This window comes from Erpetoichthys calabaricus, chromosome 10, assembly GCF_900747795.2.
Source record: "Erpetoichthys calabaricus chromosome 10, fErpCal1.3, whole genome shotgun sequence".
Taxonomy (NCBI): domain Eukaryota; kingdom Metazoa; phylum Chordata; class Cladistia; order Polypteriformes; family Polypteridae; genus Erpetoichthys; species Erpetoichthys calabaricus.
The window spans coordinates 150984538-151012372 of NC_041403.2; the positions used below are offsets into that span (position 1 = coordinate 150984538).

Below are 27835 nucleotides of genomic sequence, written 5' to 3' on the forward strand. Positions count from 1 at the left end.
AATGGCAAAATGGGGGAGGCAGCTTGATGACTGAGGTCTCCAGGACTTAAAACAAATCCAAATCATATTATGTGATATCATCTAATGTGAAATTCTACTCCGTACTTCTAGAATTTTTATTTTTATACTGTATTGAGGATTTATTCTGTTCTGTGTATTGTACTGTATTGTATTGATCACCCTTTCTTTTTGACACCCACTGCACACCCAACCTACCTGGAAAGGGGTCTCTCTTTGAACTGCCTTTCCCGAGGTTTCTTCCATTTTTTCCCTACAAGGGTTTTTTTTTGGGGGGAGTTTTTTCTGGTCTTCTTAGAGGGTCACGGCTGGGGGGCTGTCAAGAGGCAGGGCCTGTTAAAGCCCATTGCGGCACTTCTTGTGTGATTTTGGGCTATACAAAAATAAATTGTATTGTATATCCGGTAAACCAAACACAGGGGTTGGCGAGCGAAGTGGGCAGGGGGCGGAGCCCCCTAGTGTGCTTAAAAATAACAGGCAATTACAGCAATTTAAAATTAAACTGCAAAAAAACTGACCTGCTGCAAATTGGCACTAAAGGACTACTTGAGAAAATGAGCTCCTTTTCAATTGATGTTGATGATGATCTCATCAGACCTCCTTCTAATGCAAGGAATCTTGATGCCATTTTTGATTTATCCCTTTCTTTATTCTACCCGCATAAACCACATTAAGAAACGTTCTTACTTCCGCCTCTGTAACATATCCTGTATTCGCTCCTTCCTCTCCTTCTCTAATGCTGAGAAACTTGTCCATGCTTTTATCACATCCCGCATCGATTATTATACAGTGCATCCAGAAAGTATTCACAGCGCATCACTTTTTCCACATTTTGTTATCTTACAGCCTTATTCCAAAATGGATTAAATTCATTTTTTTCCTCAGAATTCTACACACAACACCCCATAATGACAACGTGAAAAAAGTTTACTTGAGGTTTTGACAAAATTTATTAAAAATAAAAAAACTGAGAAATCCCATGTCCATAAGTATTCACAGACTTTGTTCAATACTTTGTTGATGCACCTTTGGCAGCAATTACAGCCTCAAGTCTTTTTGAATATGATGCCACAAGCTTGGCACACCTATCCTTGGCCAGTTTCGCCCATTCCTCTTTGCAGCACCTCTCAAGCTCCATCAGGTTGGATGGGAAGCGTCGGTGCACAGCCATTTTAAGATCTCTCCAGAGATGTTCAATCGGATTCAAGTCTGGGCTCTGGCTGGGCCACTCAAGGACATTCACAGAGTTGTCCTGAAGTCACTCCTTTGATATCTTGGCTTTGTGCTTAGGGTCGTTGTCCTGCTGAAAGATGAACCGTCACCCCAGTCTGAGGTCAAGAGCGCTCTGGAGCAGGTTTTCATCCAGGATGTCTCTGTACATTGCTGCAGTCATCTTTCCATTTATCCTGACTAGTGTCCCAGTCCCTGCCGCTGAAAAACATCCCCACAGCATGATGCTGCCACCACCATGCTTCACTGTAGGGATGGTATTGGTCTGGTGATGAGCAGTGCCTGGTTTCCTCCAAACGTGACGCCTGGCATTCACACCAAAGAGTTCAATCTTTGTTTCATCAGACCAGAGAATTTTCTTTCTCATGGTCTGAGAGTCCTTCAGGTGCCTTTTGGCAAACTCCAGGTGGGCTGCCATGTGCCTTTTACTAAGGAGTGGCTCTTGTCTGGCCACTCTACCATACAGGCCTGATTGGTGGATTGCTGCAGAGATGGTTGTCCTTCTGGAAGGTTCTCCTCTCTCCACAGAGGACCTCTGGAGCTCTGACAGAGTGACCATCGGGTTCTTGGTCACCTCCCTGACTAAGGCCCTTCTCCCCTGATCGCTCAGTTTAGATGGCCAGCCATCTCTAGGAAGAGTCCTGGTGGTTTCGAACTTCTTCCACTTACGGATGATGGAGGCCACTGTGCTCATTGGGACCTTCAAAGCAGCAGAAATTTTTCTGTAACCTTCCCCAGATTTGTGCCTCGAGACAATCCTGTCTCGGAGGTCTACACACAATTCCTTTGACTTCATGCTTGGTTTGTGCTCTGACATGAACTGTCAACTGTGGGACCTTATATAGACAGGTGTGTGCCTTTCCAAATCATGTCCAGTCAACTGAATTTACCACAGGTGGACTCCAATGAAGCTGCAGAAACATCTCAAGGATGATCAGGGGAAACAGGATGCACCGGAGCTCAATTGTGAGCTTCATGGCAAAGGCTGTGAATACTTATGTACATGTGCTTTCTCAATTTTTTTATTTTTAATAAATTTGCAAAAATCTCAAGTAAACTTTTTTCACGTTGTCATTATGGGGTGTTGTGTGTAGAATTCTGAGGAAAAAAATGAATTTAATCCATTTTGGAATAAGGCTGTAACATAACAAAATGTGGACAAAGTGATGTGCTGTGAATACTTTCCGGATGCACTGTAACTCCCTACTGGCAGGTGCCGCTTCTGTTGTTACATCACAGCCCCAGCTGATTCAAAACTCTGCTGCAAGAGTCCTTACACAAACCAGCAACGGTGAGCACATCAGAGCCATCCTCCTTCACCTTCACTGACTCCCTGTGTCTTACAGGATCGAATATAACATTTTATTAATAACCTACAAAGCTTTAAATGGCCTTGCACCGGACTACATCAGTGACCTTCTCCATCACTCTGCTCCCTTTCACCCACTAAGGTCCTCTGATTCTGGCAATCTCATTGTGCACAGCACTAACCTGTATTCTGTGGGTGACAGGGCCTTCAACTGTATAGCACCCAGACTTTGGAATTCCTCTCTAAATTAATTAGATCAGAAGACTCAATTCATTCTTTTAAAAAACAACTTAAAACTCAAATGTTCTGCAAGGCATTCATTGACCCTGAGATTCTGTCCCTTCTTTCAGTTTAATTATCTGTCCAGATCTTCATAGTAATTTGTCTCTGTGTTATGCATATCACAAATTACGTTATTTGTTCAGACTTTTTTTTTTAGTATTGAATTTAGTATTTTACTCTGGTTTATTTTCTTTTATTCTATTTAATGCTTTGCATATCCTGTATTTATCTGTTTTTGTGTCCTATGTGGATATTATTTGTATCCAATATCACATATACCCTGCAGCTCTTGGTAAGACTCCGTGAAGCGCCTTGAGCATGGGAAAAGTGCCATATAAATAAAGTGTATTATTCGTAAGGGTTCTACATCATAACAGATGATTTAACTAAAATTAAGCCCAAAAACATATTGCTTTAGCAGCATATACTGTAAATGGATTCTAATAAAGAAACTTGTTGAACTGAAAACCAGCAGCCCCTGCGGCTGTCCAGGTATGCGAGCATCCCTGCACTACAGGGACATGGGGAGCCAGAACCTACCCTACCAGAATTGATCACAAGGTAGGAGCCAACTGTAGGTAGAAACAGTATGTGCCCATTTACAGTTAGGTCCATAAATATTTGGACAGAGACAACTTTTTTCTAATTTTGGTTCTGTACATTACCACAATGAATTTTAAATGAAACAACTCAGATGCAGTTGAAGTGCAGACTTTCAGCTTTAATTCAGTGGGGTGAACAAAACGATTGCATAAAAATGTGAGGCAACTAAAGCATTTTTTGAACACAATCCCTTCATTTCAGGGGCTCAAAAGTAATTGGACAAATTAAATAACTGGAAATAAAATGTTCATTTCTAATACTTGGTTGAAAACCCTTTGCTGGCAATGACAGCCTGAAGTCTTGAACTCCTGGACATCACCAGATGCTGGGTTTCCTCCTTTTTAATGCTCTGCCAGGCCTTTACTGCAGCGGCTTTCAGTTGCTGTTTGTTTGTGGGCCTTTCTGTCTGAAGTTTAGTCTTCAACAAGTGAAATGCCTGCTCAATTGGGTTAAGATCAGGTGACTGACTTGGCCATTCAAGAATTTTCCACTTCTTTGCTTTAATAAACTCCTGGGTTGCTTTGGCTGTATGTTTTGGGTCATTGTCCATCTGTATCATGAAACGCCACCCAATCAATTTGACTGCTGTATTTAGCTGGATTTGAGCAGACAGTATGTCTCTGAACACCTCAGAATTCATTCGGCTGCTTCTGTCCTGTGTCACATCATCAATAAACACTAGTGTCCCAGTGCCACTGGCAGCCATGCACGCCCAAGCCATCACACTGCCTCCACCGTGTTTTACAGATGATGTGGTATGCTTTGGATAATGAGCTGTTCCACGCCTTCTCCATACTTTTTTCTTGCCATCATTCTGGTAGAGGTTGATCTTGGTTTCATCTGTCCAAAGAATGTTTTTCTAGAACTGTGCTGGCTTTTTTAGATGTTCTTTAGCAAAGTCCAATCTAGCCTTTCTATTCTTGAGGCTTATGAGTGGCTTGCACCTTGCAGTGCACCCTCTGTATTTACTTTCATGCAGTCTTCTCTTTATGGTAGACTTGGATATCAATACGCATACCCCCTGGAGAGTGTTGTTCACTTGGTTAGCTGTTTTGAAGAGGTTTCTCTTCACCATGGAAATGATTCTGCGATCATCCACCACTGTTGTCTTCCGTGGACGTCCAGGTCTTTTTGCGTTGCTGAGTTCACCAGTGCTTGCTTTCTTTCTCAGGATGTACCAAACTGTAGATTTTCCATCCATCCATCCATTTTCCAACCCGCTGAATCCGAACACAGGGTCACGGGGGTCTGCTGGAGCCAATCCCAGCCAACACAGGGCACAAGGCAGGGAACCAATCCCGGGCAGGGTGCCAACCCACCGCAGGACACACACAAACACACCCACACACCAAGCACGCACTAGGGCCAATTTAGGATTGCCAATCCACCTAACCTGCATGTCTTTGGACTGTGGGAGGAAACCGGAGCGCCCGGAGGAAACCCACGCAGACACGGGGAGAACATGCAAACTCCACGCAGGGTGGACCCGGGAAGCGAACCCGGGTCTCCTAACTGCGAGGCAGCAGTGCTACCACTGCGCCACCGTGCCGCCCAACTGTAGATTTTGCCACTCGTAATATTGTAGCAATTTCTCGGATGGGTTTTTTCTGTGTTCACAGCTTAAGGATGGCTTCTTTCACCTGCATGGAGAGCTCCTTTGACCGCATGTTGTCTGTTCACAGCAAAATCTTCCACATGCAAGCACCACACCTCAAATCAACACCAGGCCTTTTATCTGCTTAATTGATAATGACATTACGACGGACTTGCCCATGAAATGGCCTTTGAGTCAATTGTTCAATTACTTTTGAGCCCCTGAAATGAAGGGATTGTGTTCAAAAAATGCTTTAGTTACCTCACATTTTGATGCAATCGTTTTGTTCACCCCACTGAATTAAAGCTGAAAGTCTGCACTTCAACTGCATCTGAGTTGTTTCATTTAAAATCCATTATGGTAATGTACAGAACCAAAATTAGAAAAAATTGTCTCTGTCCAAATATTTATGGACCTAACTGTATATACAAACACACACACATACACAATCTCACTCATAAATTCTTGGTTAACTAAGGTCCCCAATTAAAGCTAAACAATGTTTTAATTTTTATCAAAAACATAAAAATTTCTGGGTGTATCCAAACTTTTGACTGGTATTGTATTTGACTGGTATTGTATAACATAGTTTCAAATCACTGGCTTCTCCTTCAGAATGTGTACATAATGATCAGTCCCTGCCATGCTGGTCTGAACAAAACTTTGCAATTTTCACATGTAAAATTTTTAAATGACATGCTAATCTAATGAGTGTTATACTCATTTCTAGAATAATGTCTACAAAAGGTATTTTTAAACCAGAAGGACATGGAGTATGTCTCAAATGTATGTTAGGTCAGCAACACAGGAGCACCACACGGGACTGTACTTTCTCCGGTTCTGTTCAGTCTATATACATCGGACTTCCAATACAACTCAGAGTCCTGCCACGTACAAAAGTTCGCTTACGAATCTGCTATCGTGGGCTGCATCAGAAGTGGGCAGGAGGAGGAGTATAGGAACCTAATCAAGGACTTTTTTAAATGGTGCGACTTAAACCACCTACACCTGAACACCAGCAAAACCAAGGAGCTGGTGGTGGATTTTAGGAGGACCAGGCCCCTCATGGACCCCGTGATCATCAGAGGCGACTGTGTACAGAGGGTGCAGACCTATAAATACCTGGGAGTGCAGCTGGATGATAAATTGGACTGGACTGCCAATACTGATGCTCTGTGTAAGAAAGGACAGAGCCGACTATACTTCCTTAGAAGGCTGGCATCCTTCAACATCTGCAACATGATGCTACAGATGTTCCATCAGACAGTTGTGGCAACACTCTCCAGACCTCTTCTACGCGGTGGTGTGCTGGGGAGACAGCATAAAGAAGAGGGACGCCTCACGCCTGGACAAACTGGTGAGGAAGGCAGGCTCTATTGTACGCATGGAGCTGGACAGTTAGACATCTGTGGCAGAGCAATGGGTGCTGTGCAGGCTCCTGTCAATCATGGAGAATCCACTGCATCCACTAAACAGTGTCATCTCCAGACAGAAGAGCAGCTTCAGTGTCAGACTGCTGTCACCGCCTGCTCCACTGACAGACTGAGGGGATCGTTCCTCCCCCACACTATGCGACTCTTCAATACCACCAGGGGGGTTGTAAATGTTAACATTATTCAAAGTTATTGTCTGTCTGTATACCTGCATTGTTATCACTCTTTAATTTAATATTTTCTTTATCATAATGCTGCTGCTGCTGAAGTATGTGAATTTCCCCATGGGATTAATAAAGTTATCTATCTATCTATCTATCTATCTATCTATCTATCTATCTATCTATCTATCTATCTATCTATCTATTTAAACGATTGATGGATCAAGCACTGAGCAGGCCAGTGTTGCTGGCTAAAACACTAGGACAGTGTAGAATGGGAAGAAAGAAATAGAAAATCAGTGTAAATGTTTTAAAAAGTTTCTGAAAAGAAAAGTTTCATGGTGGCAATAAAAAATCCCCACTCCACTCCGAAGAAGTACCAAGTACTGATGTTTCATGTGTTACTTGAACGATCACTGCTATCTTACGATCAAGAACAGGGCGACAATACTAAATCCCATTTATAAAGCTCTGATGGATTATCATTTGACTGTAAGTTCTGCCGCATTCTCTTTCGTCCTCTTTCCCCCTAAACGTACTCCATACTGTGCAATCCTTCCCTGATTCCCAAAAGTGGCCGCACGTACGCAGGGACAAGAAAGCGTGTCAGTCTAGTGCGAATTGGGAGTCCTCGACTAAACGCGCCAGACAGAGTCGTGCCCATTCGCAGCCACCGCCGCTTCATTGTGTGCAAGCACTGTGCTTCCCACTTTCTGAATGAAACGCTACAACGTCAGTCAAGCCGACCGAAGCCACGGATTGGTAGAAATCGTCGCCGGAGGCGGACTTATTAGCCAGTTCGTGCCGGCTGATTGGCGAAGGCAGAATCGAGTAGGCGCAGGTAGTCTAGAACAGGCGATTAGAAGGCACGTTTACAGCGAGGAGGTGGCAACTTGGAGTTTTTGAGGGTTAGTTAGTGGAATTTCATTTCAAGTAAACAAGAATAGAATAGCTTAATAGAAAATAGGTATTAAACGCCAAGAGAAGGAAAGTTTATTTTTGTTTGGTTAAACGTCGCTTAAGAAATCCAGCGACTTAGGTAGGGGGGATTTCCAGACGACGACTAACTTCATTTTGGAGAGACGCCGATTTTGTTGTATTTAAAAGAAAATAAGCTTCGTCTCCGTGGAGAAGCCAGAAAAGTTTCCAGAGAATGAAGCCCTTAAAGAGGGGTAAGTAGAACCTGCTAGGTAGGTTGATGGGTGACTCTCTCGTTATCTGTCGTTCATGAATTTGCGTCGGTGAAATGTGAAGGCAGTCAATGCGTGTTTGTTTTCAAAAGCACTCCTTTGGTGAAGGGTGAACGAGATGGAAATGCGCCCCCCTTCCCCATGTTTGAATTTTGGAAAGACAGTTAATCCGGAATGCATTGTGCGTTTTACCCATCGGGTCAGGGGGGGTGGGCGACGACTTTTATTTATTTATTCATTTACAGGAATTAAAGCTGCAGTTATTAACTTTCCTAATTTTGAGAAAGTTGACATTCTTTGGCCTATCCACCACGCGCGTTTTGCACATCTTTATGGTGAAACGTTTAAAAAAAAAAGTTTAGAACATTGTCCGAGTTTTGCTTTTATGCAAACGTAATTTACAAGTGTTAAAACATGTTTGTTAGGGGGTGCGAATACAATTGTTTTAAGTACTTCAAGCGTACAGCTAGTGTGCAGGCATCTCGCTAATCGTTGCCTTTTAAATGTTGAATCGGCGAAGAGTAACGCATCTGAAAACTTTTCACGGAAAAAAAACTCTTAAAGAAGTGTAAAGCAAGCTTTCTGTTCCATACCCGATCTACATCACTTTATTCACACGCATCGTTTTCCCCTTTACTTCTAGACACCTTCTACGTTAAGGGTTGACATGAACCTCGACGCGTTGAAGTTGTTCTTTTTGTTCGGATCTCAACGGAAGGTGACCAATTCACGAGCCTGAAACGTGCTGGGGGATGGGGAGCAATCAAGTTAACACTTTCGGAGATAGAGGGGGGCGCTCGCTTTGCTTACTGCTTTTTTTTGTTTTGAAGAAGTTCGAATCTCTGTATATTTTTTAGCAGTCGAGATGATTTAGAGCACCACCAAGGAAGCGTAGACTAGGCCTGCTGCATGAGATGCGTGGTCGCGGCGTCGTGGAGTTTGACAGCTGTGGGGAAACCCGTTCGAGTTCCTGTTTCACTTTTTTTTAACAAAGACCAGCCTTGTTCTTGGCAGCGATCTGATGTGTAAAATGTCTCCCTTTTTAAATCCCGAATACGACATGCACGGCTGCCTGCTTTAGATGGATGTTGATTCATTCTTATTCTTTTTTTTTAATGATTTAATATGAATTCGGATATGCGTGTTATAGAAGTATAACGGTGGTATGGGAACGTTTGTGTTCCAGAGTGCGGATTTGAGCTGCGTGGCTGTAGCGGGGGAGAACTTGGAGGAGGCGCTTGTTTCTTGCGCACGTGCGTTTTACGTGGCGTTTGCTGCGAATGCTCGCTTTTTCTGCCTTCATTCTCGATTTTTTTTTTTGTATCCACATATGACAGTTTTCAGCGAAGATTTTGAGTCGTTCTCGTGGTGGGAACGGGCCACCGCATGTTGCGATTTTTTGTTGTTTTTGAAAGTTGTGAAAAAATGCAAAATGACAGCCAATTGCTTTGTCAAATTTGCATAGTGCCACGCCCCTCCCCAGGTTTATGCTTAGATTTCCTGGCGTTATTCGCATACAGTACCGCCCTCTTTCTTAGTTAACACATGGAAACATCCCTTTTTTATTGTTAACACCCCCTGTCGGACCTGCTTCAAGTGTCTCGAGTACAGTGAGGATTTAAAAAGTTCTCTGGTAGTTTCAACCTTCTTGATGGAGAATGAAAGGCAATTGTGGCTGCAGGGAGCAGTGCATGTATCAGCTTTCTTTTGTTTGTTTTGCCGCTGGCTAGGTAGAGACGTCAGAATGGGCTTCTCTTTGGTTACTGAGGCAGAAGAATTCCTCGGATCTCACGGAGACGTGGGGAGGAAGCGGCTTAAACGTTTGGAATGGAGGACTTCCCGTGCAGTGTGCTGACCACATGCAAGCAGCTCCATGGCCTTTTTCATTTATATTCGTTGAATTCCAGCACTCCATGGTGCGCGATTTGACCTTTTAAGAGAAAAGTTGGCTTAACGACAGTGTTTTTTTTTTTTTTTGATTGATTGATTGATTGATTAAAGATTAGGTGGTTGCCTATTCATAATGAATGATACTTAGGAGTTAACAACTGGCGATTATATTTACAATTATTAATTTCAATTTGCAATACAATGAAATGTGCACCTTGTCTTGGCAACTGCATATACTGTATTCTGTTTACATACAGTACAATGGAGCCACTAAAATTATGAAATTAAGTGCTTGATACGTATGAGTTTAATTTTTTTACATTTTTAAATAGGTACAGCATACTTATAAAGTTTGTCACTGGTTTGTAATGTAAAAAAATTTATAAAATAAAAGTCAAGTATAACAAACATTCCTTCTTTTCTTTAAAATAATAGATGTTAAAATAAAACAGAACAGCCATCAATCACTACCACTTACCATTCCGTGCGTAAAAATGTTAAACATTGAAATGTTTAATTGGTGTTTTGCTATATTAAGAAAACAAGTGTTGTGTATGTATGTGTAATCAATGCAGATAATAAAATCTTAAGATAATGTATGATTAAGAAGAAAATGTAAACAAAACCAAATAGTTATAATTAATTTGTTTATGTATATATACAATAGAACATTGTAAATAGCATGCTCAAAAAGTAACATTATATTCTGATATCAGACTCCGTCCTTGAGCAGTGGTGTTCCCGTTTTCAAGGAAAGTATTGTAAGAAAGAGTGCACTCATTTATTAAAGCAGCATTGCTTTCAAGTTTATATTCCCCGTTTTAACATGTATTTTTAAATCTTTTTTGTGAAAGTAAATCATAAATATTGTGCACTTATTATTAATTATTACACACAGGTCAGAATTTCTTTGTACTCTACACGTGACAATTGATCTTTTTGTTTTCTGAGATAACATGCAACATTGCTCCAACAATGGCTTTTGTTTCCCCCCTGCTTGAATGCCTTTCTAAACTGTTCGCTGTTTGTCCTTGACTGGATCTGTGAAGAACTTGCTATATTTCTTTTTAAGAAAAATGACAACACTGCATGAAGCTGAGACCACTCTGTTATGACGTTAAAAGCAAGCATTGGGAATGTTGCTGCTGCTTCTCTCACTATTCTAGAGGACTGCTGCTGAGGGCAATGAAAATCCACTTCTGTATAATTAATTACTCCTTGTTTTAATGTACTTAATTTCTGACTTGGCGTCCGTGAAACACGTATCGATGTTTCAAGCACTTGTTTTCACATCCTTGCCCTGTAAGAGCTGCAGTAACTGCACGCCGCTGTCGCCAGTTAGTTGTGTTTGAGTATATCATGAGGACTGATCCAGCATAGTTAGTGCTCTGCTGGTCTTGAAAGAGTTGGATTTCAGAGCACGATTATGGATTCAGTGGTGCATATATGAAACATTGTTGTGATCCATGGTGCTTTTCAAAGGATTTGACTCATTAAATTTAAGTGTATGTGTGAAGAACTTAACTGTGGTCCCAGTCCACTTTTATATACAGTGATATCTATGTTGTGTGCCAACAGGTTTCACCTGCGCGTGATTAGACTGACAGTGAATAGAGGCTCTGTCAAAGTGCAATTTGTTATAACTTAGTTTTCAATTTTTAATAGGATTTTTAAATTCTCCACTTACGTTGTTTTTATTTGCCTTTGTGTTTCATTTCAGTCATGTGGTACAAGATGCACTTTGTATTTGTGTTATTTTGTATCATGGAATTTGAAACAACAAAGTTTTGTCTTGTGCCTTCTGTTATACTTGCTCTGGTATTTAGTTTATAGCAGACAAGCTGCTGCATGACCTCTGTGTTCTTAAATGAACTCCTCCACTGACGGGTCCATGTAGGAGAGATCCAGGTGATATTCTCTTTGTGAAGCCTATCTCACGCCCGGGGCCGGAAATAAAGGACAAGTATTGTTTTTTTACGAAAGTTTTAAAGTAAAAATGAAAATAATGCATATGTAACAATTCCCATGAAAATAACAATCTCTTTAAATTGTATATCCGGTAAACCAAACACGGGGGTGGGCAAGTGAAGCGAGCAGGGGGTGGGGGCCCCCCAGTTTATAATATGACTGTGTTGTGCACAAAATTATTATACACAAAATTTGGGGCGGAGTGGTGGCTCTGAGGCTAAGGATCTGTGCTGGTATCCAGAAGGTTGCCGGTTTGAATCCCCATCACTGCCAAAAGAGATCCTACTCTGCTGGGCCCTTGAGCAAGACCCTTAACCTGTAATTGCTCCAGGGGCGCTGTACAATGGCTGACCCTGCGCTCTGACCCCAAGGGATATGCGAAAACTAACAAATTCCTAATACAAGAAATTGTATGAGGTGAAATAAAGAACAAAAAAAAATTTCTTACTGTGTTCTCGTAGTAATCCATACTCTCTCTACATTTATTCAAATTCTGTCTCTCTCCTGTTAAAATATGCTGGTCTCCCTTTGATTCGCTTTGCTGTCATGCTGTAGAGCCCAACCCTACCATAGACAGTCCTTTACACACTGCAGTTGTGCTGCCTCAGAGCTCTGAGGCTGCCTACTGATTAAAATATCTTCATGGCTTGGTGTTTTAATAGATGACTGTCTGACTTCCAGATCTTTTGAAAGGGTAATCCAGCAACTCTGGATAAGTATCCTTTTCTTTTTCAGGTCAGTACCTGTCATAAAATACATGTGCTGACTATACCACTGAATTGAACTAAGAGACTGCTGGAACTCTGACTTATCATTGACTTTGTCAAAATAGATGCCAGTCCAAAACACGGTGATCTAAGACTTTAGGTGAATGTTCATTTTCAAGCAGTTCAGTTGTACTTCGATTCAAAGTTGAGATAAATGAGATCTTCTTTTTACATTTACATTACTTTTCTGGATATGTATTTTAAGTAGAGGTTTACAAGGCTAAAATATCCCTTTCATGGGATGCCAGAAGATCAGTCGCATAATAAAATAGCTAAACTGTCTAAAAATGTACCCAAATACCTAAAATTAAAGCAGAGACCCCCATCTATTTGACCCTTCTGTGTTTAACACCCAAGTGGCTAAACCTTTAGTTATGGTGTACTTTTTTTTTCATTTCTTCGACTGTACTTTTTCTGCCAAGTATAATTTGTAGTATAGTACATATTACTCTTAACTTAGGAACCAGTTTATAAGTATTAAAGTGCACTCTGTTACCCAGAGTAAGACCTGTTAAAGATGTGCACCAGTAGACTGGTCAAGTCACAAATGAGGTAGATATTCCTGACTTTTTGCTACTTGCATCTGTAACATACCTGTTTTCATAGTGAAGAAATCGAGGATTCCCCTTGCTTCTGTTAAAAGTGAAAAGACTGTCTATGGGTTTAACACAGAACAGCACAAAATACATCAAGAAAGTGGTGGTTCATGCATTATATTTAATAATATTGTCTTACTTGACTTGATTTTTGTTTTTGCTTTTGCTGAAGGGTATCCTGTATAGATTTACCTTTTGGTTATTAAATCACACAGGCCAAACTTTGAAGTAATTTATGCATCAGTTTGCTAGCACTGAGGACTTTTCAGAATGCAAGGGCACAGTACAGCAGGTTTTAGTGATTTAGTGCTAACTGGTATCCATATTAGTAAATATGCCTAACCACTTAAGCTCCAGATTCTTACTGTAGATCTGTTAAACCACTGCCTGGTTATGTAGTCTATCCTTGCATGTGTCTCTTAGCAAGTAGGCAAGGAGAGTGTATTTCAGCATAAGCAGGTGAAGCCTTACCAGTGTTTAATTTGTAGTACTAGGGTGTTGTACCGTGTTAGCCATTATGAATGTAGAGAAAAGCCAAGCAAAATGACACCTTTTATTGGCTAACTAAAAAGATTACAATATGCAAGCTTTCGAGGCAACTCAGGCCCCTTCTTCAAGCAAGATGTAATCATCTTGTATCTTGCCTGAAGAAGGGGCCTGAGTTGCCTCGAAAGCTTGCATATTGTAATCTTTTTAGTTAGCCAATAAAAGGTGTCATTTTGCTTGGCTTTTCTCTACAGTGTTTAATTTGAATGTAGATATAAAGCTGGGTAATTGGGCAGCTATTGGGGGGGAAAAAACTATAGTTGGAATGGGGAAAAAGTCGACAAACCAGCAAACAAATATGGTTGAATTCAGTAATGTGCAAAAGACCCAGGGTGCTCACTGAAGCTGCAGCAAATGTTAAAATATTTATAATTGCAAGCTGGTGAAAATGACTACAGCTGTCGGTTGCCTGTAGGAAAGTGAAGCATGGCTAGAACACAGTTGGAGCAGAAACCTCATATAATGCACAGTATGTTAATTTCTTTCTATTCTTTATGGAAAAGTCTTCATTACTGTCATTGGTGACTCTAAGATATGGAAATATTTAGAGTGCGCACTGAGGTGAACTAGCACCATATCCCAGGCTGATTCCTGCCATGCACCAAGTGCTTCTGTGAGTGGAACTTGGCCCCATGTGACCCTAAATTGACTTAAGTGGTGATGGTTGTTTTGTGTTTGATAGTTTGTCGAATTTTGTTGTTGTTTAGTTGTACTTGTTAGTTTTGCGCAACTTTTGAAATTCCGTCAGCCATGAATTGAAATATGAAAAGACCTGAAGAAACGATTTTTAGAGCTTGCTGAAAACCGTTCTCACACTTGTAAATGACTTTTACTTTCTAATGCACCATTAACATTGTGCACATTTCAAGATATTTGTGCCTAACTAGACTGATACAATATCATATTTTAAACGTTGAGCACTACAGTATTTGGAGAAAACCACTACATAACCGCTACAAGAGGTGCACCTTTGGTAGACACCAGGGTGATCTAAAGAATTATATCTAGTAGATTATACAATTCAAGTGTTCAACAGCTTTACAAATCCAAGATATCCTTGGTGTTAAAAAAATAAGTTAGAACACACAGCAGTGGCCATACACAAGAAAACAAAGAGCTGGACAGTTCAGGCATGGTTGCATAACTGAACTGCAACGGAGGTATAGAGTAATAGAATAGAATGGGATGGAATGAGGAGGCATTGCATAGTGTGCTCAAGGCTAGCAGGTAAGATAATATTTGATGAGGTAGTAACAGTACAGTTGTATTGAATAGAGAAGACCATAGCAAAACTAGAGAAATGAGATTGGTCTTCAGGTTGGATTTGAATGTTGAGACAGAGCCTCACCTGTATGTAAACATTAAGATGGAGGTCTTGTTTCCTCAAGCGAGAGTAAAAGGGCAAGAATGCATAAGTAAAAATGGAGATGCATTTCAACTTTACAGACATAAATGTCACTGCATCTCATGGCTAAATGTCATTTTCATTTTGGATTAGGCTGTTAAATGGAAGAGTGATGCAACAGTCTAAACTGGCTACAATGGAAGTTCCTTTACCTGCCACGCCTGATGTGAAATGACTTTTTTTTTTTTTTTTTGTAACACTTTGGCTGCTTTGGTTAAGTACAGGTTAGAATCACTTCTGTAAATGATGCAAAGAATCAATTTGGAAAACTGTGTGTCTTGATATTTCTGACTGGCATAGTGCAATTGTTCATAACACCAGAATAAATTAAGCTAACTAGAGAGACAATTAAACCTCTGTCTCCCCAGGAGCACGTATCTATTTGTTACTTTTTTTGTTGTATTTAATTTAATTTCCCTTTGTCTTGGCAGCATTTGAAGAGTCCACTCTTGAGCAGGAGTTCTCATTGATGTCAGACAGTGACCATTGTGAAGATGATGGGACAAGTTGTAGTCTCCCAGTAGATCTCTCTGGGGGTTCTGGGAAGAAACGTCGACGAGGAAACCTGCCTAAAGAAGCGGTGCAAGTACTCCGGGACTGGCTATATGACCATCGATTTAATGCCTACCCATCTGAGCAGGAGAAGCTCAGCTTGTCTGGTCAGACAAGTCTTTCTGTGCTGCAGGTATATTTAAATACATTCAAAAACCTGTTTGTATATATGTGGCATTTGTATATTTATTATTATTATAAACTGTCTTCATTGTACACCTAATGATTATTGTCATGGACAGCGTTACAGCTGCATCTGTTGGAATACACGAGCAACAGAGTTATGGTGTGGATGTATCATTCATCTACTTGTAAGCCAGGCAGGAAGGTTTGAAATTGTATGTTGTTCACCAAGATAGATGGATTTGACCCGAGGGGAAATTTAGTTTGTATAGAAGCTCGTAATTGCCATAGTTTTGTCTTTATTATCTTCTCTGCCACTACCAACAGCTGGTCCAGCATGCATCCCATAATTGAGCTTGCTGCCTTAATCAGCTTGTTAATTCAGTGGGCCTCTCTTGAAGTGATGTAACCAGCCTAGCACACCACAGTACAAAAAAGCACACTGGCTACAGAGATCAACCCTTAACTTTTTAAAAGACGTCAACCTTTGGTTACCTATAATGAAAACTTGATTGCCGATTTTAACAGAATTTTAACACTATACTTGGATTAGTTAAGATGTTATGCAATTATATGTCCGCTTGCTGCTGTTTTACAGCATTTGAGTCTGAAGTGGTATCACTTATCATTTTAGAATTTCATCTCGGTGCACACACATTCTGTGTGTCGTGAGGTTTGTTGTGGTGTAAGTTTGAGTAATTGTTCAGAAGTATCTTCACTCATAAAATACTTATTAATTACCAATTGAAATTTTAACTGCAAATTTTTTTTCTTCAGAATATGTCATTCCTTTATTTAATGTTCACGAAATATGATTTCCAACCTGCAATCCATTTTCTAGTCTTGCATTTGTGTAATGCTATAGATAAGCAAATTAAAATGAACTGCTTAAACAATCCTTATGTACCAGAGTTGGCTTCAGTATGGTATCCCCAAACCTAACAAAATAAAAAGCTTTCCTATTTCTGGCATAAATCCACAGGGCTCAACAATGCAGGGATTTTTTGCAGGCTGCAATAAGTTCAGTAATTTTTAAATATTTTTAACTACAATTAGATTCATTATACATATCTGGTCCTTTGTATATTTTAATGTAAAATCTTCAACTGTAGATGCCTTGTGCATGTTGTCTCTGCTTACTCACCTTCTGCTCTACATCTTTTTTTTTTTTTTTTTTTTTTTGTTTCCCCCCCAAAATATTCAGCTGTGTTTCTCTCATTTGTTCCTATATTGGGTTTCTAAAATATTGACCCTTGTATTCAAATAAAAAATCATTTTTTAAAACTATAATATTGAATTTTATTAGCATTGCAGTACTTTGAAGAAACAAAAGTGAACAATTGTATCAAAAAGCCATTTTTAACTCATGTAATGAAATTGTTGAGAGTCTGCATATTTCGGGGTATAATCTTAAGAGTCTCAGATTCGTAGTACCATACATCTTCACTTTAGTTCTATCACAGCTGACTTTTTTTCCCGAAATATGTTACATGTAGTATATCTTTGATCTTTACACCCTTAAATGCCTGAAGTTCCACACAGCAGTCATTTTATAGTGGCTGCAGGTTCTGTGGGATTTTCAGCCCATGCATCCCTTTAAGATTAAAGGGATTTTGAACATTCCTGATACCTGGCTTGCATGCACTTCCAAAAAGTGCTTGCTAAATCCCTCAAATTGGTGGCCAATAACAACTAGCAGCCGTTAATATTGAACATGTAAAGGATGTTACTACCCACATTGAAGTAACACGGTCTCCTAAAAAAGCGAGTCTGCACTGCCTTGTTTTACGTAGTTGTTCTATATTATTAGACCAGTCATGCATACCCTCACAACTTTGTCAAACCTTTAGATGGATGCATGTTTGTCCAATATGTCTGAATAGTAGTGTTGTTTGTGCTTCTGAATTATTTGGGGTGGGGGGTGAGGGTGTAAATATTTGTTTTCATTGTCTTTGTATAAATGCACACACTCTTTAACATTAATAGGAGCATTGTTTGCTTTGATTCTAGCAGTTAGTGGTCTGTCTTATCAGTTTAACGACCCCTTTATCCTAAGAGAAGTCCAGATATTTTCCATAAGACTGAGGTGTAAACTGTCTTGTAAGTCATTCCTTGGTTCAGTTGGAAGGGTTCTTTTGATTGTTTTCACACTAAAGAGTTAAATCTTGTATAACTTAAAGGAATATTCCACCCAAATAAATAAATAATATACGTATGTGTGTATATGTATGCATATATGTGTGTATGTATAAGTACAATATGTTGTGTTACATGTATTTGTGTTGGTGGCCAAATAAGTTTTAAATCGTTTTTTTTTATGTAAGCAGCACTGTGTGCCACTGTAAAGCACTAGTCACAATTGAGTTCTGTCATGTCCATTTTTCTCTCCATTTCGCATGAAAACGTGACATTACAATTTTTTTTTCCAAGCCACCACTACAAAGAACATGAGGATAACATATAAAAATATTATCTTTGGAAGGAGTATTCCTTTTAAAGGTTTCTGCCAGAGTGGAGCAAATTTTAGGAGATGGGTCCAGCTGCAGGCCTCCAGTAGTAAACTCCTGTTGAGTCTGCGCTAGTCACAGAACCCCACAACGTTATTTGGGGGGCCTGCAGCTAGTGGTATAAAGTACAGTGTTTTGGCACAGGGTCATTCTTGAAAATGTGCTGTTCATTGGGAGTCTTGGAGTGTGCCACTGCAGGTATGCAGCCTTTGTTTTTAGTCCAAAAATATCTCCAGTATCCTCTTATGACTGTGTCCTGCTACTGTCTAAGTTCCTTCAGCTCCTTTAATGTCATTAACCACTTAGTAGAATCTGTGATGAGCTTTCTTTAGGTTCATTCATTGATTTGGGAGTTGTATCCTTGTCTTTAATGTCCTTGCGGTTTTGTATTGTTTCCACTTAATGCTGGTTGGCACAGTAATTTATAATTTTATGTAATACCTTCTGTTTCTTTATTTTCCTCTCGATTTGTTTTTCAGCAACAAGATCCTATTGACTTTTTTTTTCCTTGTGAACTCTTGTTATCTGTGCAGTATTTAAATATTACCTGAAATGGCTAATCAGAATTTGTACATTTGATACTAGGTGAAGATGAGCTGAAATAAATTGTATTGTATTTCAATCCAAGCAGTCTTAGTTTCTGTTTGAAAAAATGGGTGTCCACATTTAGGCATTGAATGTTTTGTATTTTTATTTCTTTCCTAAAAATCTGTTTTTGTTTTTTTCACATAACACTAGAATTCCCAGAGCCAACGAAAATACTCGTAAATCCAGCCCATCTTAAATCCCTTCGCACCTTTCCATTCGCGTCTTTTGTCTTCTAAATGTGTCGATAAGCCCAAGCAGCCTGCTATACCATCCCCCACCACTGCCTCAGAACTGGCTGGCAAGAAGTTCTCCCAGTTCCTGCCTTTATTGATTGTCTGGGAGTGAGCTACCCAGAATTGTAAGGGGAAATAATTTGATGTGTGTTTTGTGTCTACAACAATCTATGTAAACACATCGTTAAAACAAACGTTTTTCATGTTTTAGTAATAAATGATACAATGTAGACATGAACTGTATAATGTGTGAAGGCTGATGGCCAAATGTCAAATAAACACTTTCACAAAAGGTGCAAGCACAATACAACAGCTTCCGTGGTGTAGTGGTAAGGTCCTCGGACTTATAATCCGGAGGTCGTGAGTTTGAAACCGGCTCCCCGGCAAATTTACCATTTTGAGTAGTGAGCTGCTCTTATTCTTAATATTATACAATAAAAACATACATTTGATTTGTGTCTGTAAAAGCCAGTGCAAATTTATAGTACTTGTAAAAGTTAGCATTTTTTTTTTTTCACTTTTATTCTCTGTCACGATCACGATACAACCCCTGCCCCAGATCTGACGCAGTAACTTTTTATCTGGAACTGGGAATAACTTTAGATGCGAGTGGTGTTTTAAGACAATGGAACTGGAAATTCTCTGATCTGGAGGGATAAAAGCTGACCCACAAACGCTGGTGAATCTGCCGCCTTTGTATCTCACCGTCACTTGAATTTTTTTTTTTATTCAGTTTAACTGAGTGTTCCTACTCACGCTGAATTAGTGTGCACCTTATGGTCTATGATGTCAAAGCCCCACTGCCAAAAAAACAGACATAGGTATACAGTATATGATATTTGGAATAATTAATTTCATGACATGTATAGTACATTTCTGAAAACGTTGTGACACTGATGCAACATTATTCAAATTATTCATTCGCATGCCTTCTTGTGGTTGTAATCGGTGACCGCGTTTTTTTTTTTTTTTTTGTTTGTTTGTTTGTTTTTGTTTCCCCCGATGTTGCCCATGCGGTCTCCTCATTTTGGTGCACAGTACGGTTTCTTTTGTACTCCAGGAAATGCAGGGAAAGAATAGTACAGAGAGGTGAGTTCCGCGCGATATGCAATCATCAGATTCAAATGTTAACAGTTCACACACAACCAAGGGCCGTCCTTTCCACATTTACGATATGTACCTGTTGCAATGTACACACTTCTCTCTGTGCTGTGGTTAGTATTACACTGAGGGGGCTGGGGGGAGCGGCGGTCTTGGAACAGAAGCTTGTCGGATTTTGCATCCTCTTTTGCTTTATCCATCACCTTTTCTTGCAAGAAGTGATGACGAAGCTCCTGCAAGGTGAGCCATGAACGCTCTTCTTTTCTCAGTGGACCCCGTACATGCCTTGCACAGTACATGTGCGTTGATCACCGCCAGGTCAGGCTTGTTATTGCACAAGCAACCGGCCACCAGCGTGCTCCTGTCGCACTGAATAAGCTCACGCCTTCTGGTGCATGATGTCAGCGCAGCACCTTGGGGGGGAAAGAGAAAAATATATGTGACATTTTGAAGAAATCATTTTATGACCTGAATAGTACGAATCAGGAAATATCATCGTACTAATGCAATATTTTTTGAAAACGAACAGCGTTGGATCAGCTGTAAATGTATGGCATTTCTAAAAGTTAGCTTTTTTTCAGCCTTATTCTATGTCATGTTCATGCTATCCCTCGATTTCCCCGCCCAGCCCTCCCCCACCCCTTATGAACTGATTTCAACTAACGGCGCCAGTATAAATTCACACCTGATCTGATGATGTTCGTTTTCAAATAATATTGCATTAGTGCGACCATGTTTTCTGATTGGTACTATTCAGGTCATAGAATGATTTCTTCAAAATGTCATATATTTGTCCCTTTTTTTTTTTTTTTTTTTTTTCCAGTGCTGTGCTGACATTGTGAATAAGTGTGAGCTTATTCAGTGTGGTAGGAGCACGCAGTTGGCTGGTTGCTTGTGTTATAAGCAGCTTGACCTGGCGGTGATCAATGCACATGTACTGTGCAAGGCATGTACGGGATCCACTGAGAAGAGTGTTCATGGCTCACCTTGCAGGAGCTTTGTCATCACTTCTTGCAAGAAAAGGTGATGGATAAAGCAAAAGAGGATGCAACATCGACAAGCTTCTGTTCCAAGACCGCCGCTCCCCCCAGCCCCTTCAGTGTAATAGTAACACAGCACAGAGAAAAGTGTGTACATTGCAACAGGTACACATGTTGTAAACATAGAAAGGACAGCCCTTGGTTGTGTGTGAACTGTTAACATTTGAATCTGACTATAGTGAGGAACTGACCTCTGTACTATTCTTTCCTCTGCATGTCCTGGTGTACAAAAGAAACCGTACCGTGCACCCAAAAGTGGACACTGGCAAGATTGGGGGGGGGGGGACAAAAAAAACACAGTCACTGATTACAAGTTCACGAAGGCTTTCAAATGAATATGAATAATGTTGCATCAGTGCCACAATGTTTCCGAAATTCAAGTGATGGAGAGATACGAAGAAGGCAGATTCACCAGTGTTTGTGAGTGTGTCAGCTTTTATCCCTCCAGATCAGAGAATTTCCAGTTCCATTGTCTCAAAACACCATTCACATCTACAGTTATTCCCAGTTTCAGATAAAAAATAACCACTTCAGATCTGGGGGGGGGAGGGGGGGTGAATGTTGTATCGTGATTGTGACTGAGAGCATCCCCCCCCCCCCCCATTTTATTGTAACTTTTACAAATATAAATTTGCACTGGCTTTTACATAAATCAAATGTATGTTTTTATTGTATAATACTAACTAGCAGCCCAGTACTCAAAACGGTAAATTTGCCGGGGAGCCGGTTTCAAACTCACGACCTCCGGATTATAAGTCTGAGGACCTTACCACTACACCACGGAAACTGTCGTATTGTACTTGCACCTTTTGTGAAAGTGTTTGAGATTTGGCCATCAGCCTTCACACATTATACAGTTCATGTCTACATTGTATCATTTATTACTAAAACATGAAAAACATTTGTTTTAACGATATGTTTACATAGTTTGTTGTAGACACAAAACACACATCAAATTATTTCCCCTTTCAATTCTGGGTAGCTCACTCCTAGACAATCAATCAAGACAGGAACTGGGAGAACTACTTGCCTGTTCTGAGGCGATGGGGGGTGGTGGTGGTATAGCAGGCTGCTTGGGCTTATCGACACATTTAGAAGACAAAAGAGGCTGACGGAGAGGTGTGAAGGGATTTAAGGTGAGCCGGATTTATGAATTTTTTCTTTGGCTCTGGTAATTCTAGTGTCAAATATTGTTGATAACAATACTTAATAGAGCTTGAAAACCAGTCTGACATGATTTGTCAATCTGAAGCACAAACTTTAATTGAAAGTGATTTTGATTGGAACAAGCTCAAATAATTGTCATCGAGTTCATTTTATCTTTAACAGGAACAGCTCTGTTTTTATCTTGACTACTTTTGGTGAGAGAATACCAAATGGATTATAAGCAAGATCTTATGCCTTGTTTGCCATTCCAGTTCTCACTGACTAAAAGGAGGACCTATTTAAGGCCCTAGTAATAGCTGCCCTTTGATAAAATCATGTCAATATTTATTTTGGAACACTCTGCAATAATTTAATCTTTGTCATGCCATTTGTTTTAATTCAAGTTTTAGTTTTTCACATTCTAAACTTCAAATCTGGATCCAGCATCATGGGTTCAAATCTTATGTCATAATGTTGCAGTGTGTGAAGTTAGCGAATTCTTAGTGTCTGTCTGGGCTTTCTGTCTTGGTACCAAATCCCTAATCATGTGGACATTATGTTAAATGCCAGGTCTAAATTGGGTGCGTTTCTTTGAGTGGGTCCCATGGTGGAGTGGCACCTCATGGTGCTGATTTGGACTTTGCAGCACTGTGAACTTAAATTTGATTAAAGGTTTTGAAAATGTTTACAATTTCTTAGCTTACATCACTGTATTGGTTTGAAATCTGTAGTGCTCGGTGTGTTTTTTAAGCCTTTGAGGTTTAAAATTAGCTTAAATGAAAGTTGGATCCCGTGGGGAAAAATTTAATCTGATGCATAAATTGGACCCTAAAATGGATTGGGAGAAGCAAAATTTTCCAGTTTCATGCTTTGAACAGCAATACCAGCATTTACTGTCTTTGTTAGCTAATTCAGTAAATGATCTCTTAATTGCACTGCAAGAAATGTTTGGAAATCTTGCTGCTCACATAATCTAAAGGATTTTTTTTTTTTTTAATTTCACTCTCTATGTAAAGTTACAAGTTCAACCTTTTTTCTGTTTTGTGGGTGTGTGTGTGTTTGGTTTTTCTTTGTGTGTTTTTTTTTTTTGGCTTCGTTTAATTTTGTTGTTTTTTTTTTTTTCCCCCCTCTTCCCAAATCCCCTTCTCTTCAAGATCTGTAACTGGTTTATCAATGCTCGTAGAAGATTACTGCCTGACATGCTGCGGCGGGATGGCAAGGATCCAAACCAGTACACACTCTCCAGACGAGGAACAAAACTCTCCGAACTTCGTGTAGGCAGTGGCTCAACTTCTCCTGACATGAGTCCAGTGAGCCTTGCTTCCCCTCGTCCATCGGTTATTCAGCCTCCACCAGTCCTTGATCTAAGCATACTAGAAAGCACAGCAACTGCCATTTTAAGTGGAACAACTAATTTAACTGCCTCTACACCTTTATTGAATGACATTAACCAGTCAACTACAGTGAATGTTAACCAGCAGTCTGATTTCAGAAATGCAAACATGCAAACTGGGCAAGCTACTGTGCTGACAGATGCATGCAGCTTGGGTCCAGTTGCCGTTCTGAGGGCAGAGTCTGTCAATCCTGCAGGAGGACTTTTCAACACACCACCTCCTACTCCTCCAGAATTGTGCCTTGAGGAATTCAGCGATTTGCTGCTGCTCGTTGATGCAGCCTTGCAACGAGCAGCTGAGTTAGAATGCCAAAAGCAGAATTTGTGTACGACCAAGAGTGACCTTTGCTTATCATCAACAAATGCATATAAACATTTAGATTCAGGAACACTAACAGTGTCTCAGAATGCCAATATTCCAGCAGTTGAAATTTCAAGGACTCCCCAGAAGAATGTTACAGACCTGCTGAGCTCCTATGCCACAACATATAATTCAGCAAATGATGGCATACAAATCAGTCAAGAGCAAGGGCCGAAGGGAACAGTTGGATATGGAATGTATGAGACACAGATATGGAATACTACCTCTCAAACCAGTGCTTACACCGAGAGCAGGCAGAGTGTGAAACCAACAAATTCCATTGCGTGTGTATGGAATACCCCACATAGTCTTCTCTCTGTGCAAGAAGCTGTGAAATAAAGCAAATGGAGCCAGTGGGGGCATGCACTAGACTGCACTAAAGTGTGTTGCCCCAGGACAGGAAATGTGCTTTTTTGTTACTTTGAGGAAAAACACTAATTTTATAACCGAGTTTCAAATATGACTTGAATGTATTCTATAGCCTCCTTGTATTCGTATAGGAGACTAACAACTTTTATGGAGTGTTTTTTTTGTTTTTTCTGTCTCCTCCCGAATTTAAAATTCAGGAAAGCCGGATGGTGGGGTTTTCCTTAATGACATGCTTTACTGTGAAAAGGAAGTCTTGCCAGTCAGTGCTTCCCCCTCTCTTTTTTTGTTTTACTTTTTTGAATTTTCGTTAAAGCAATGTAATAAGAGACAATAATGTATTGACATTTTATGGTCCAACTGCCATCTGTTTTTTTTTTTTTTTTAATTCAGGATCTTTCAGAGGAATTTCCTGATCTCCACTTATTGATATTATAGACCTCCCATGCTATACTGGAGGGAATTGGAAAATCAATAATTGACTCTGTGTTGTTTTAAGTTTTTAACCCCATACTTGGAAATTTAGTGACTCTTGGCATATGAACAATTTTAGTTATGTAATGCCCTCCCAAATGAATGTGTTAACTGTATCTTAATGCCTAGCAACATTTCCTACAAAATGGGGGGAAATTGCTAAAGCAAGACTGGCTATTTCATTAGTGCCTTTTTAGCCTATTGAAATTAATGTATTAATTCTGTCTTTAACAACCTATTTCTGTGCTTCTGTTGTCTGAGCTCACGGATTCTAAATTGGAGTGATCAAGGAATCCCTTACCACCCTCAATTTTAAACTTGTTTCTGCCTGCAGCCACCTTGTACCTGCACTGACAAGTCAAATCAGTTTCCTGAAATGCTTAGTTCTCAATTTATAAACTGGACCACATTATAGTTTTAAATATCTCTTCGCCTTAACTAATTTAACTGGAACCTGTGGGTTTGCGTAGTGGGCAGTAAAAAATAGATATTACCTAGTGAAAATGCAGTGTGCTATTTATGTGTTCAGGTGTATGAAGCAGCAGTTGTTAAACCTCTATGCATTAATGTTTTCTCTCTTGTTTTGATTTTGGTGCAGGAATCTGTAGAACAATTTAATATTTTTCAATACTCCATGTTGCACATTAGTTTACATGTGGAGGACCCTTGCTACCTACAACATCCAGTTGAAGACTGACAAATGTTTTAACTGATGGTTATGTAGATCTGCATTCTTTAGATGACCACAGTTCATGGATCCCATTGCACATTTATATGGTCTGTGCTGCATGTTTAGCACACACTGACTGCCAATTTATTATGGGCTGCTTTTCAAATGACCAAAAAATGTTTTTTTATTATTTTTTTTCTTAAACCTACTTTTACATTCCAGTTAGAGGAAGATATGGATATGTAATTTAAAACCAAATTGAAGCTTTGTTCCTCCTCCTTTTCACTGATCTGATCTGAAAAGGTAGCTTTAGACCACCACACAAACAAAAGCAATTACACTGCCTTACAGTATTGATAATGTAGCTGCCTAGCAAACTAACTGTAGTTTGGTACCACTTTGACAAAAGGTGTGACTCCTGTAAAAGGAGAGTGAAACTAGACCTTGTGGAAGAGTGCTCACAAAAGTTTGTTCACCATAACAAAAAGCTGGGCTTAGACTGAGGGAATGATTTATATTCAGAACTTGATTTTTTCATGTGTGTTTATCTAATGCAGTTTTAATTGTATCCAATATCAGTCTTATGGATCAAACACTTCCAATTTTGTTTGGCATTTTTTGCCAAACAATGCTACAGATGTTTTCCCTGTATACTTTTTGGCATAATGGGCCACCAGTGTTAAAAATAGTTCTTCTATAAGGTGACAGTTCCCAGTCACATATATCTAGTTCAGTTCTGAACACACGTCTGTTCTAGAGGTGTTCTGTTTTCCGTTGACTCTGTGTTGCAGAAATCCATGGCAAGCAAGATTGCAGCGATTCCAATGTATTGTGCAGCAATATGGAAAGATGCCTTGTGGTTCGCTCCAGGGGAGCACCACTACTCTGGCACAACTAAGGCACACATACCACCCAGTGAAATTATTGAATAATATTGAACAAATTAAGTATTCTGCCAGCCAGCAAAAAAAAAAAACGATGAGCCAATAATAACCTTATTTTTCTAGTGTATCATGAGCAAAAATCTTGTGCTGTGTCGGACTGCTGTGAGGATTATCCTTGGCTGTAATCAGTCACAATTTCAAGTTTGGTCACGTTTATTGTAAATTAGGGGGAAGGATTAATTTCCAACCCCCAATCTTCCATGACCACCCGAACGTTTCCAGCCACCAGCCCCTCACTCCATTATTAAGATTTCTGGTCAACTCTGCAACCACAGATGATAGTCAAAAAAAAAAAAAAAAAAACCAGCACCATCCGTCCTCCATGATGGTCTCTGATCTCCACAATGAGCTGCCAACTAAATATGGCAATATAATAATGCCAGAGGTTGAGATCCATTTGAAATATGGGTGCTTTGTGTCCTGTATGTAAAACGTCAATTTAAAAAGTGCAGTTCAATAGTTTAAATTTCCTTTAACACCCCCCAGGATGTCATCCCATAGTCACATGGTCCGTTTTTCATGGTGTTTCACATTCTTTTGGCCAAATTGGTGCCTTGTAGAAAACTCCTGGCCTGAAACCCGTACACGTTTGCTTTCTTTTTGAATGTGGGATGGGAGCCAGGCCTTAATCTGAAGGACAAATTGACAATGATGCCTTAACTAATAGGGGGATGGCATATGACACCTTTTTGAAGAAAGTATTTGGATAGTTTGTGCAATATATGGAAAAGTTGTTTTGAAACTATTCTTTTGTAGACTTTTTTTGTACATGTGACTGAAAATAAAATCATGTTCTTAACTTTTTTTTTTCTCTTTAAATGTATTTATATACTGTGTATGCTCTACACAAGTTGCATTATTGTGCTATTTCCTACTATAAAAAAGTGTAATACAGTATGTTTAAGAAGACACTCTTTACTTTAACACACACATGCAGAGGTTTCATCTGTCATTTAGCAGCTTTAATCCCCAAAAAGGGGACTGTTCCCTTTTTGGCTATATAGTGTGCTCAGTTTCAGTGTAATACATTAATGTGTCTGTCTCTCCCCCACCAGCCACCTACCCCCAAAGATGCCAGGCAGTGTTTTTTGAGTGCTACAACACCTACCTCGTAATCTGAAATAGCAAAGATGCACCCATTCTGAAAGAAAATCGTCAAGGTAAAATGGATGCCACTGTAGCAGAGTGGTTAAGAGCCAGTGCCACATAGTGGTCCTGCTTGTGGAGTACTGACCTCTAAAGGCCCGAACTCCATCCATAAAGGAACTTTTATTAGACCCAACTTTTTTTTTTTTTTTTTTTTTACCTCTGGTTTTTCACTCTGATCAGTTGTCATTTTATCCCA

At 39.8% G+C, this 27835-nt stretch overlaps 2 protein-coding genes across 3 annotated transcripts in view; both read left to right on the forward strand.

The window, feature by feature from the left end:
* Window positions 1-27835, forward strand: part of rprd1b (regulation of nuclear pre-mRNA domain containing 1B) — a 1182184-nt gene that overhangs the window by 1038910 nt on the left and 115439 nt on the right. The window contains exon 7 of one of the 2 annotated variants that reach the window (XM_051932585.1): window positions 5062-5169. The exons of the other annotated variant lie outside the window; for it this stretch is intronic. Coding sequence (XP_051788545.1) covers window positions 5062-5103 — 42 coding nt within the window. The 3' untranslated portion in view covers window positions 5104-5169. Of the gene's footprint in view, window positions 1-5061; window positions 5170-27835 lie in introns of those variants that run through there. 2 annotated transcript variants of the gene reach the window in all.
* Window positions 7433-27294, forward strand: LOC114659545 (homeobox protein TGIF2-like). Its single transcript, XM_028812095.2, has 3 exons — window positions 7433-7802; window positions 15424-15677; window positions 23437-27294. Exons 1-3 carry the CDS (start codon window positions 7784-7786, stop codon window positions 24373-24375), a joined length of 1212 nt encoding a protein of 403 aa, XP_028667928.1. The 5' UTR covers window positions 7433-7783; the 3' UTR covers window positions 24376-27294.

Coding starts and splice junctions, on each gene's coding strand:
- LOC114659545 (XM_028812095.2), top strand. Junction 15,678..23,436: donor CAAGTCTTTCTGTGCTGCAG/GTATATTTAAAT, acceptor CTTCTCTTCAAG/ATCTGTAACTGGTTTATCAA.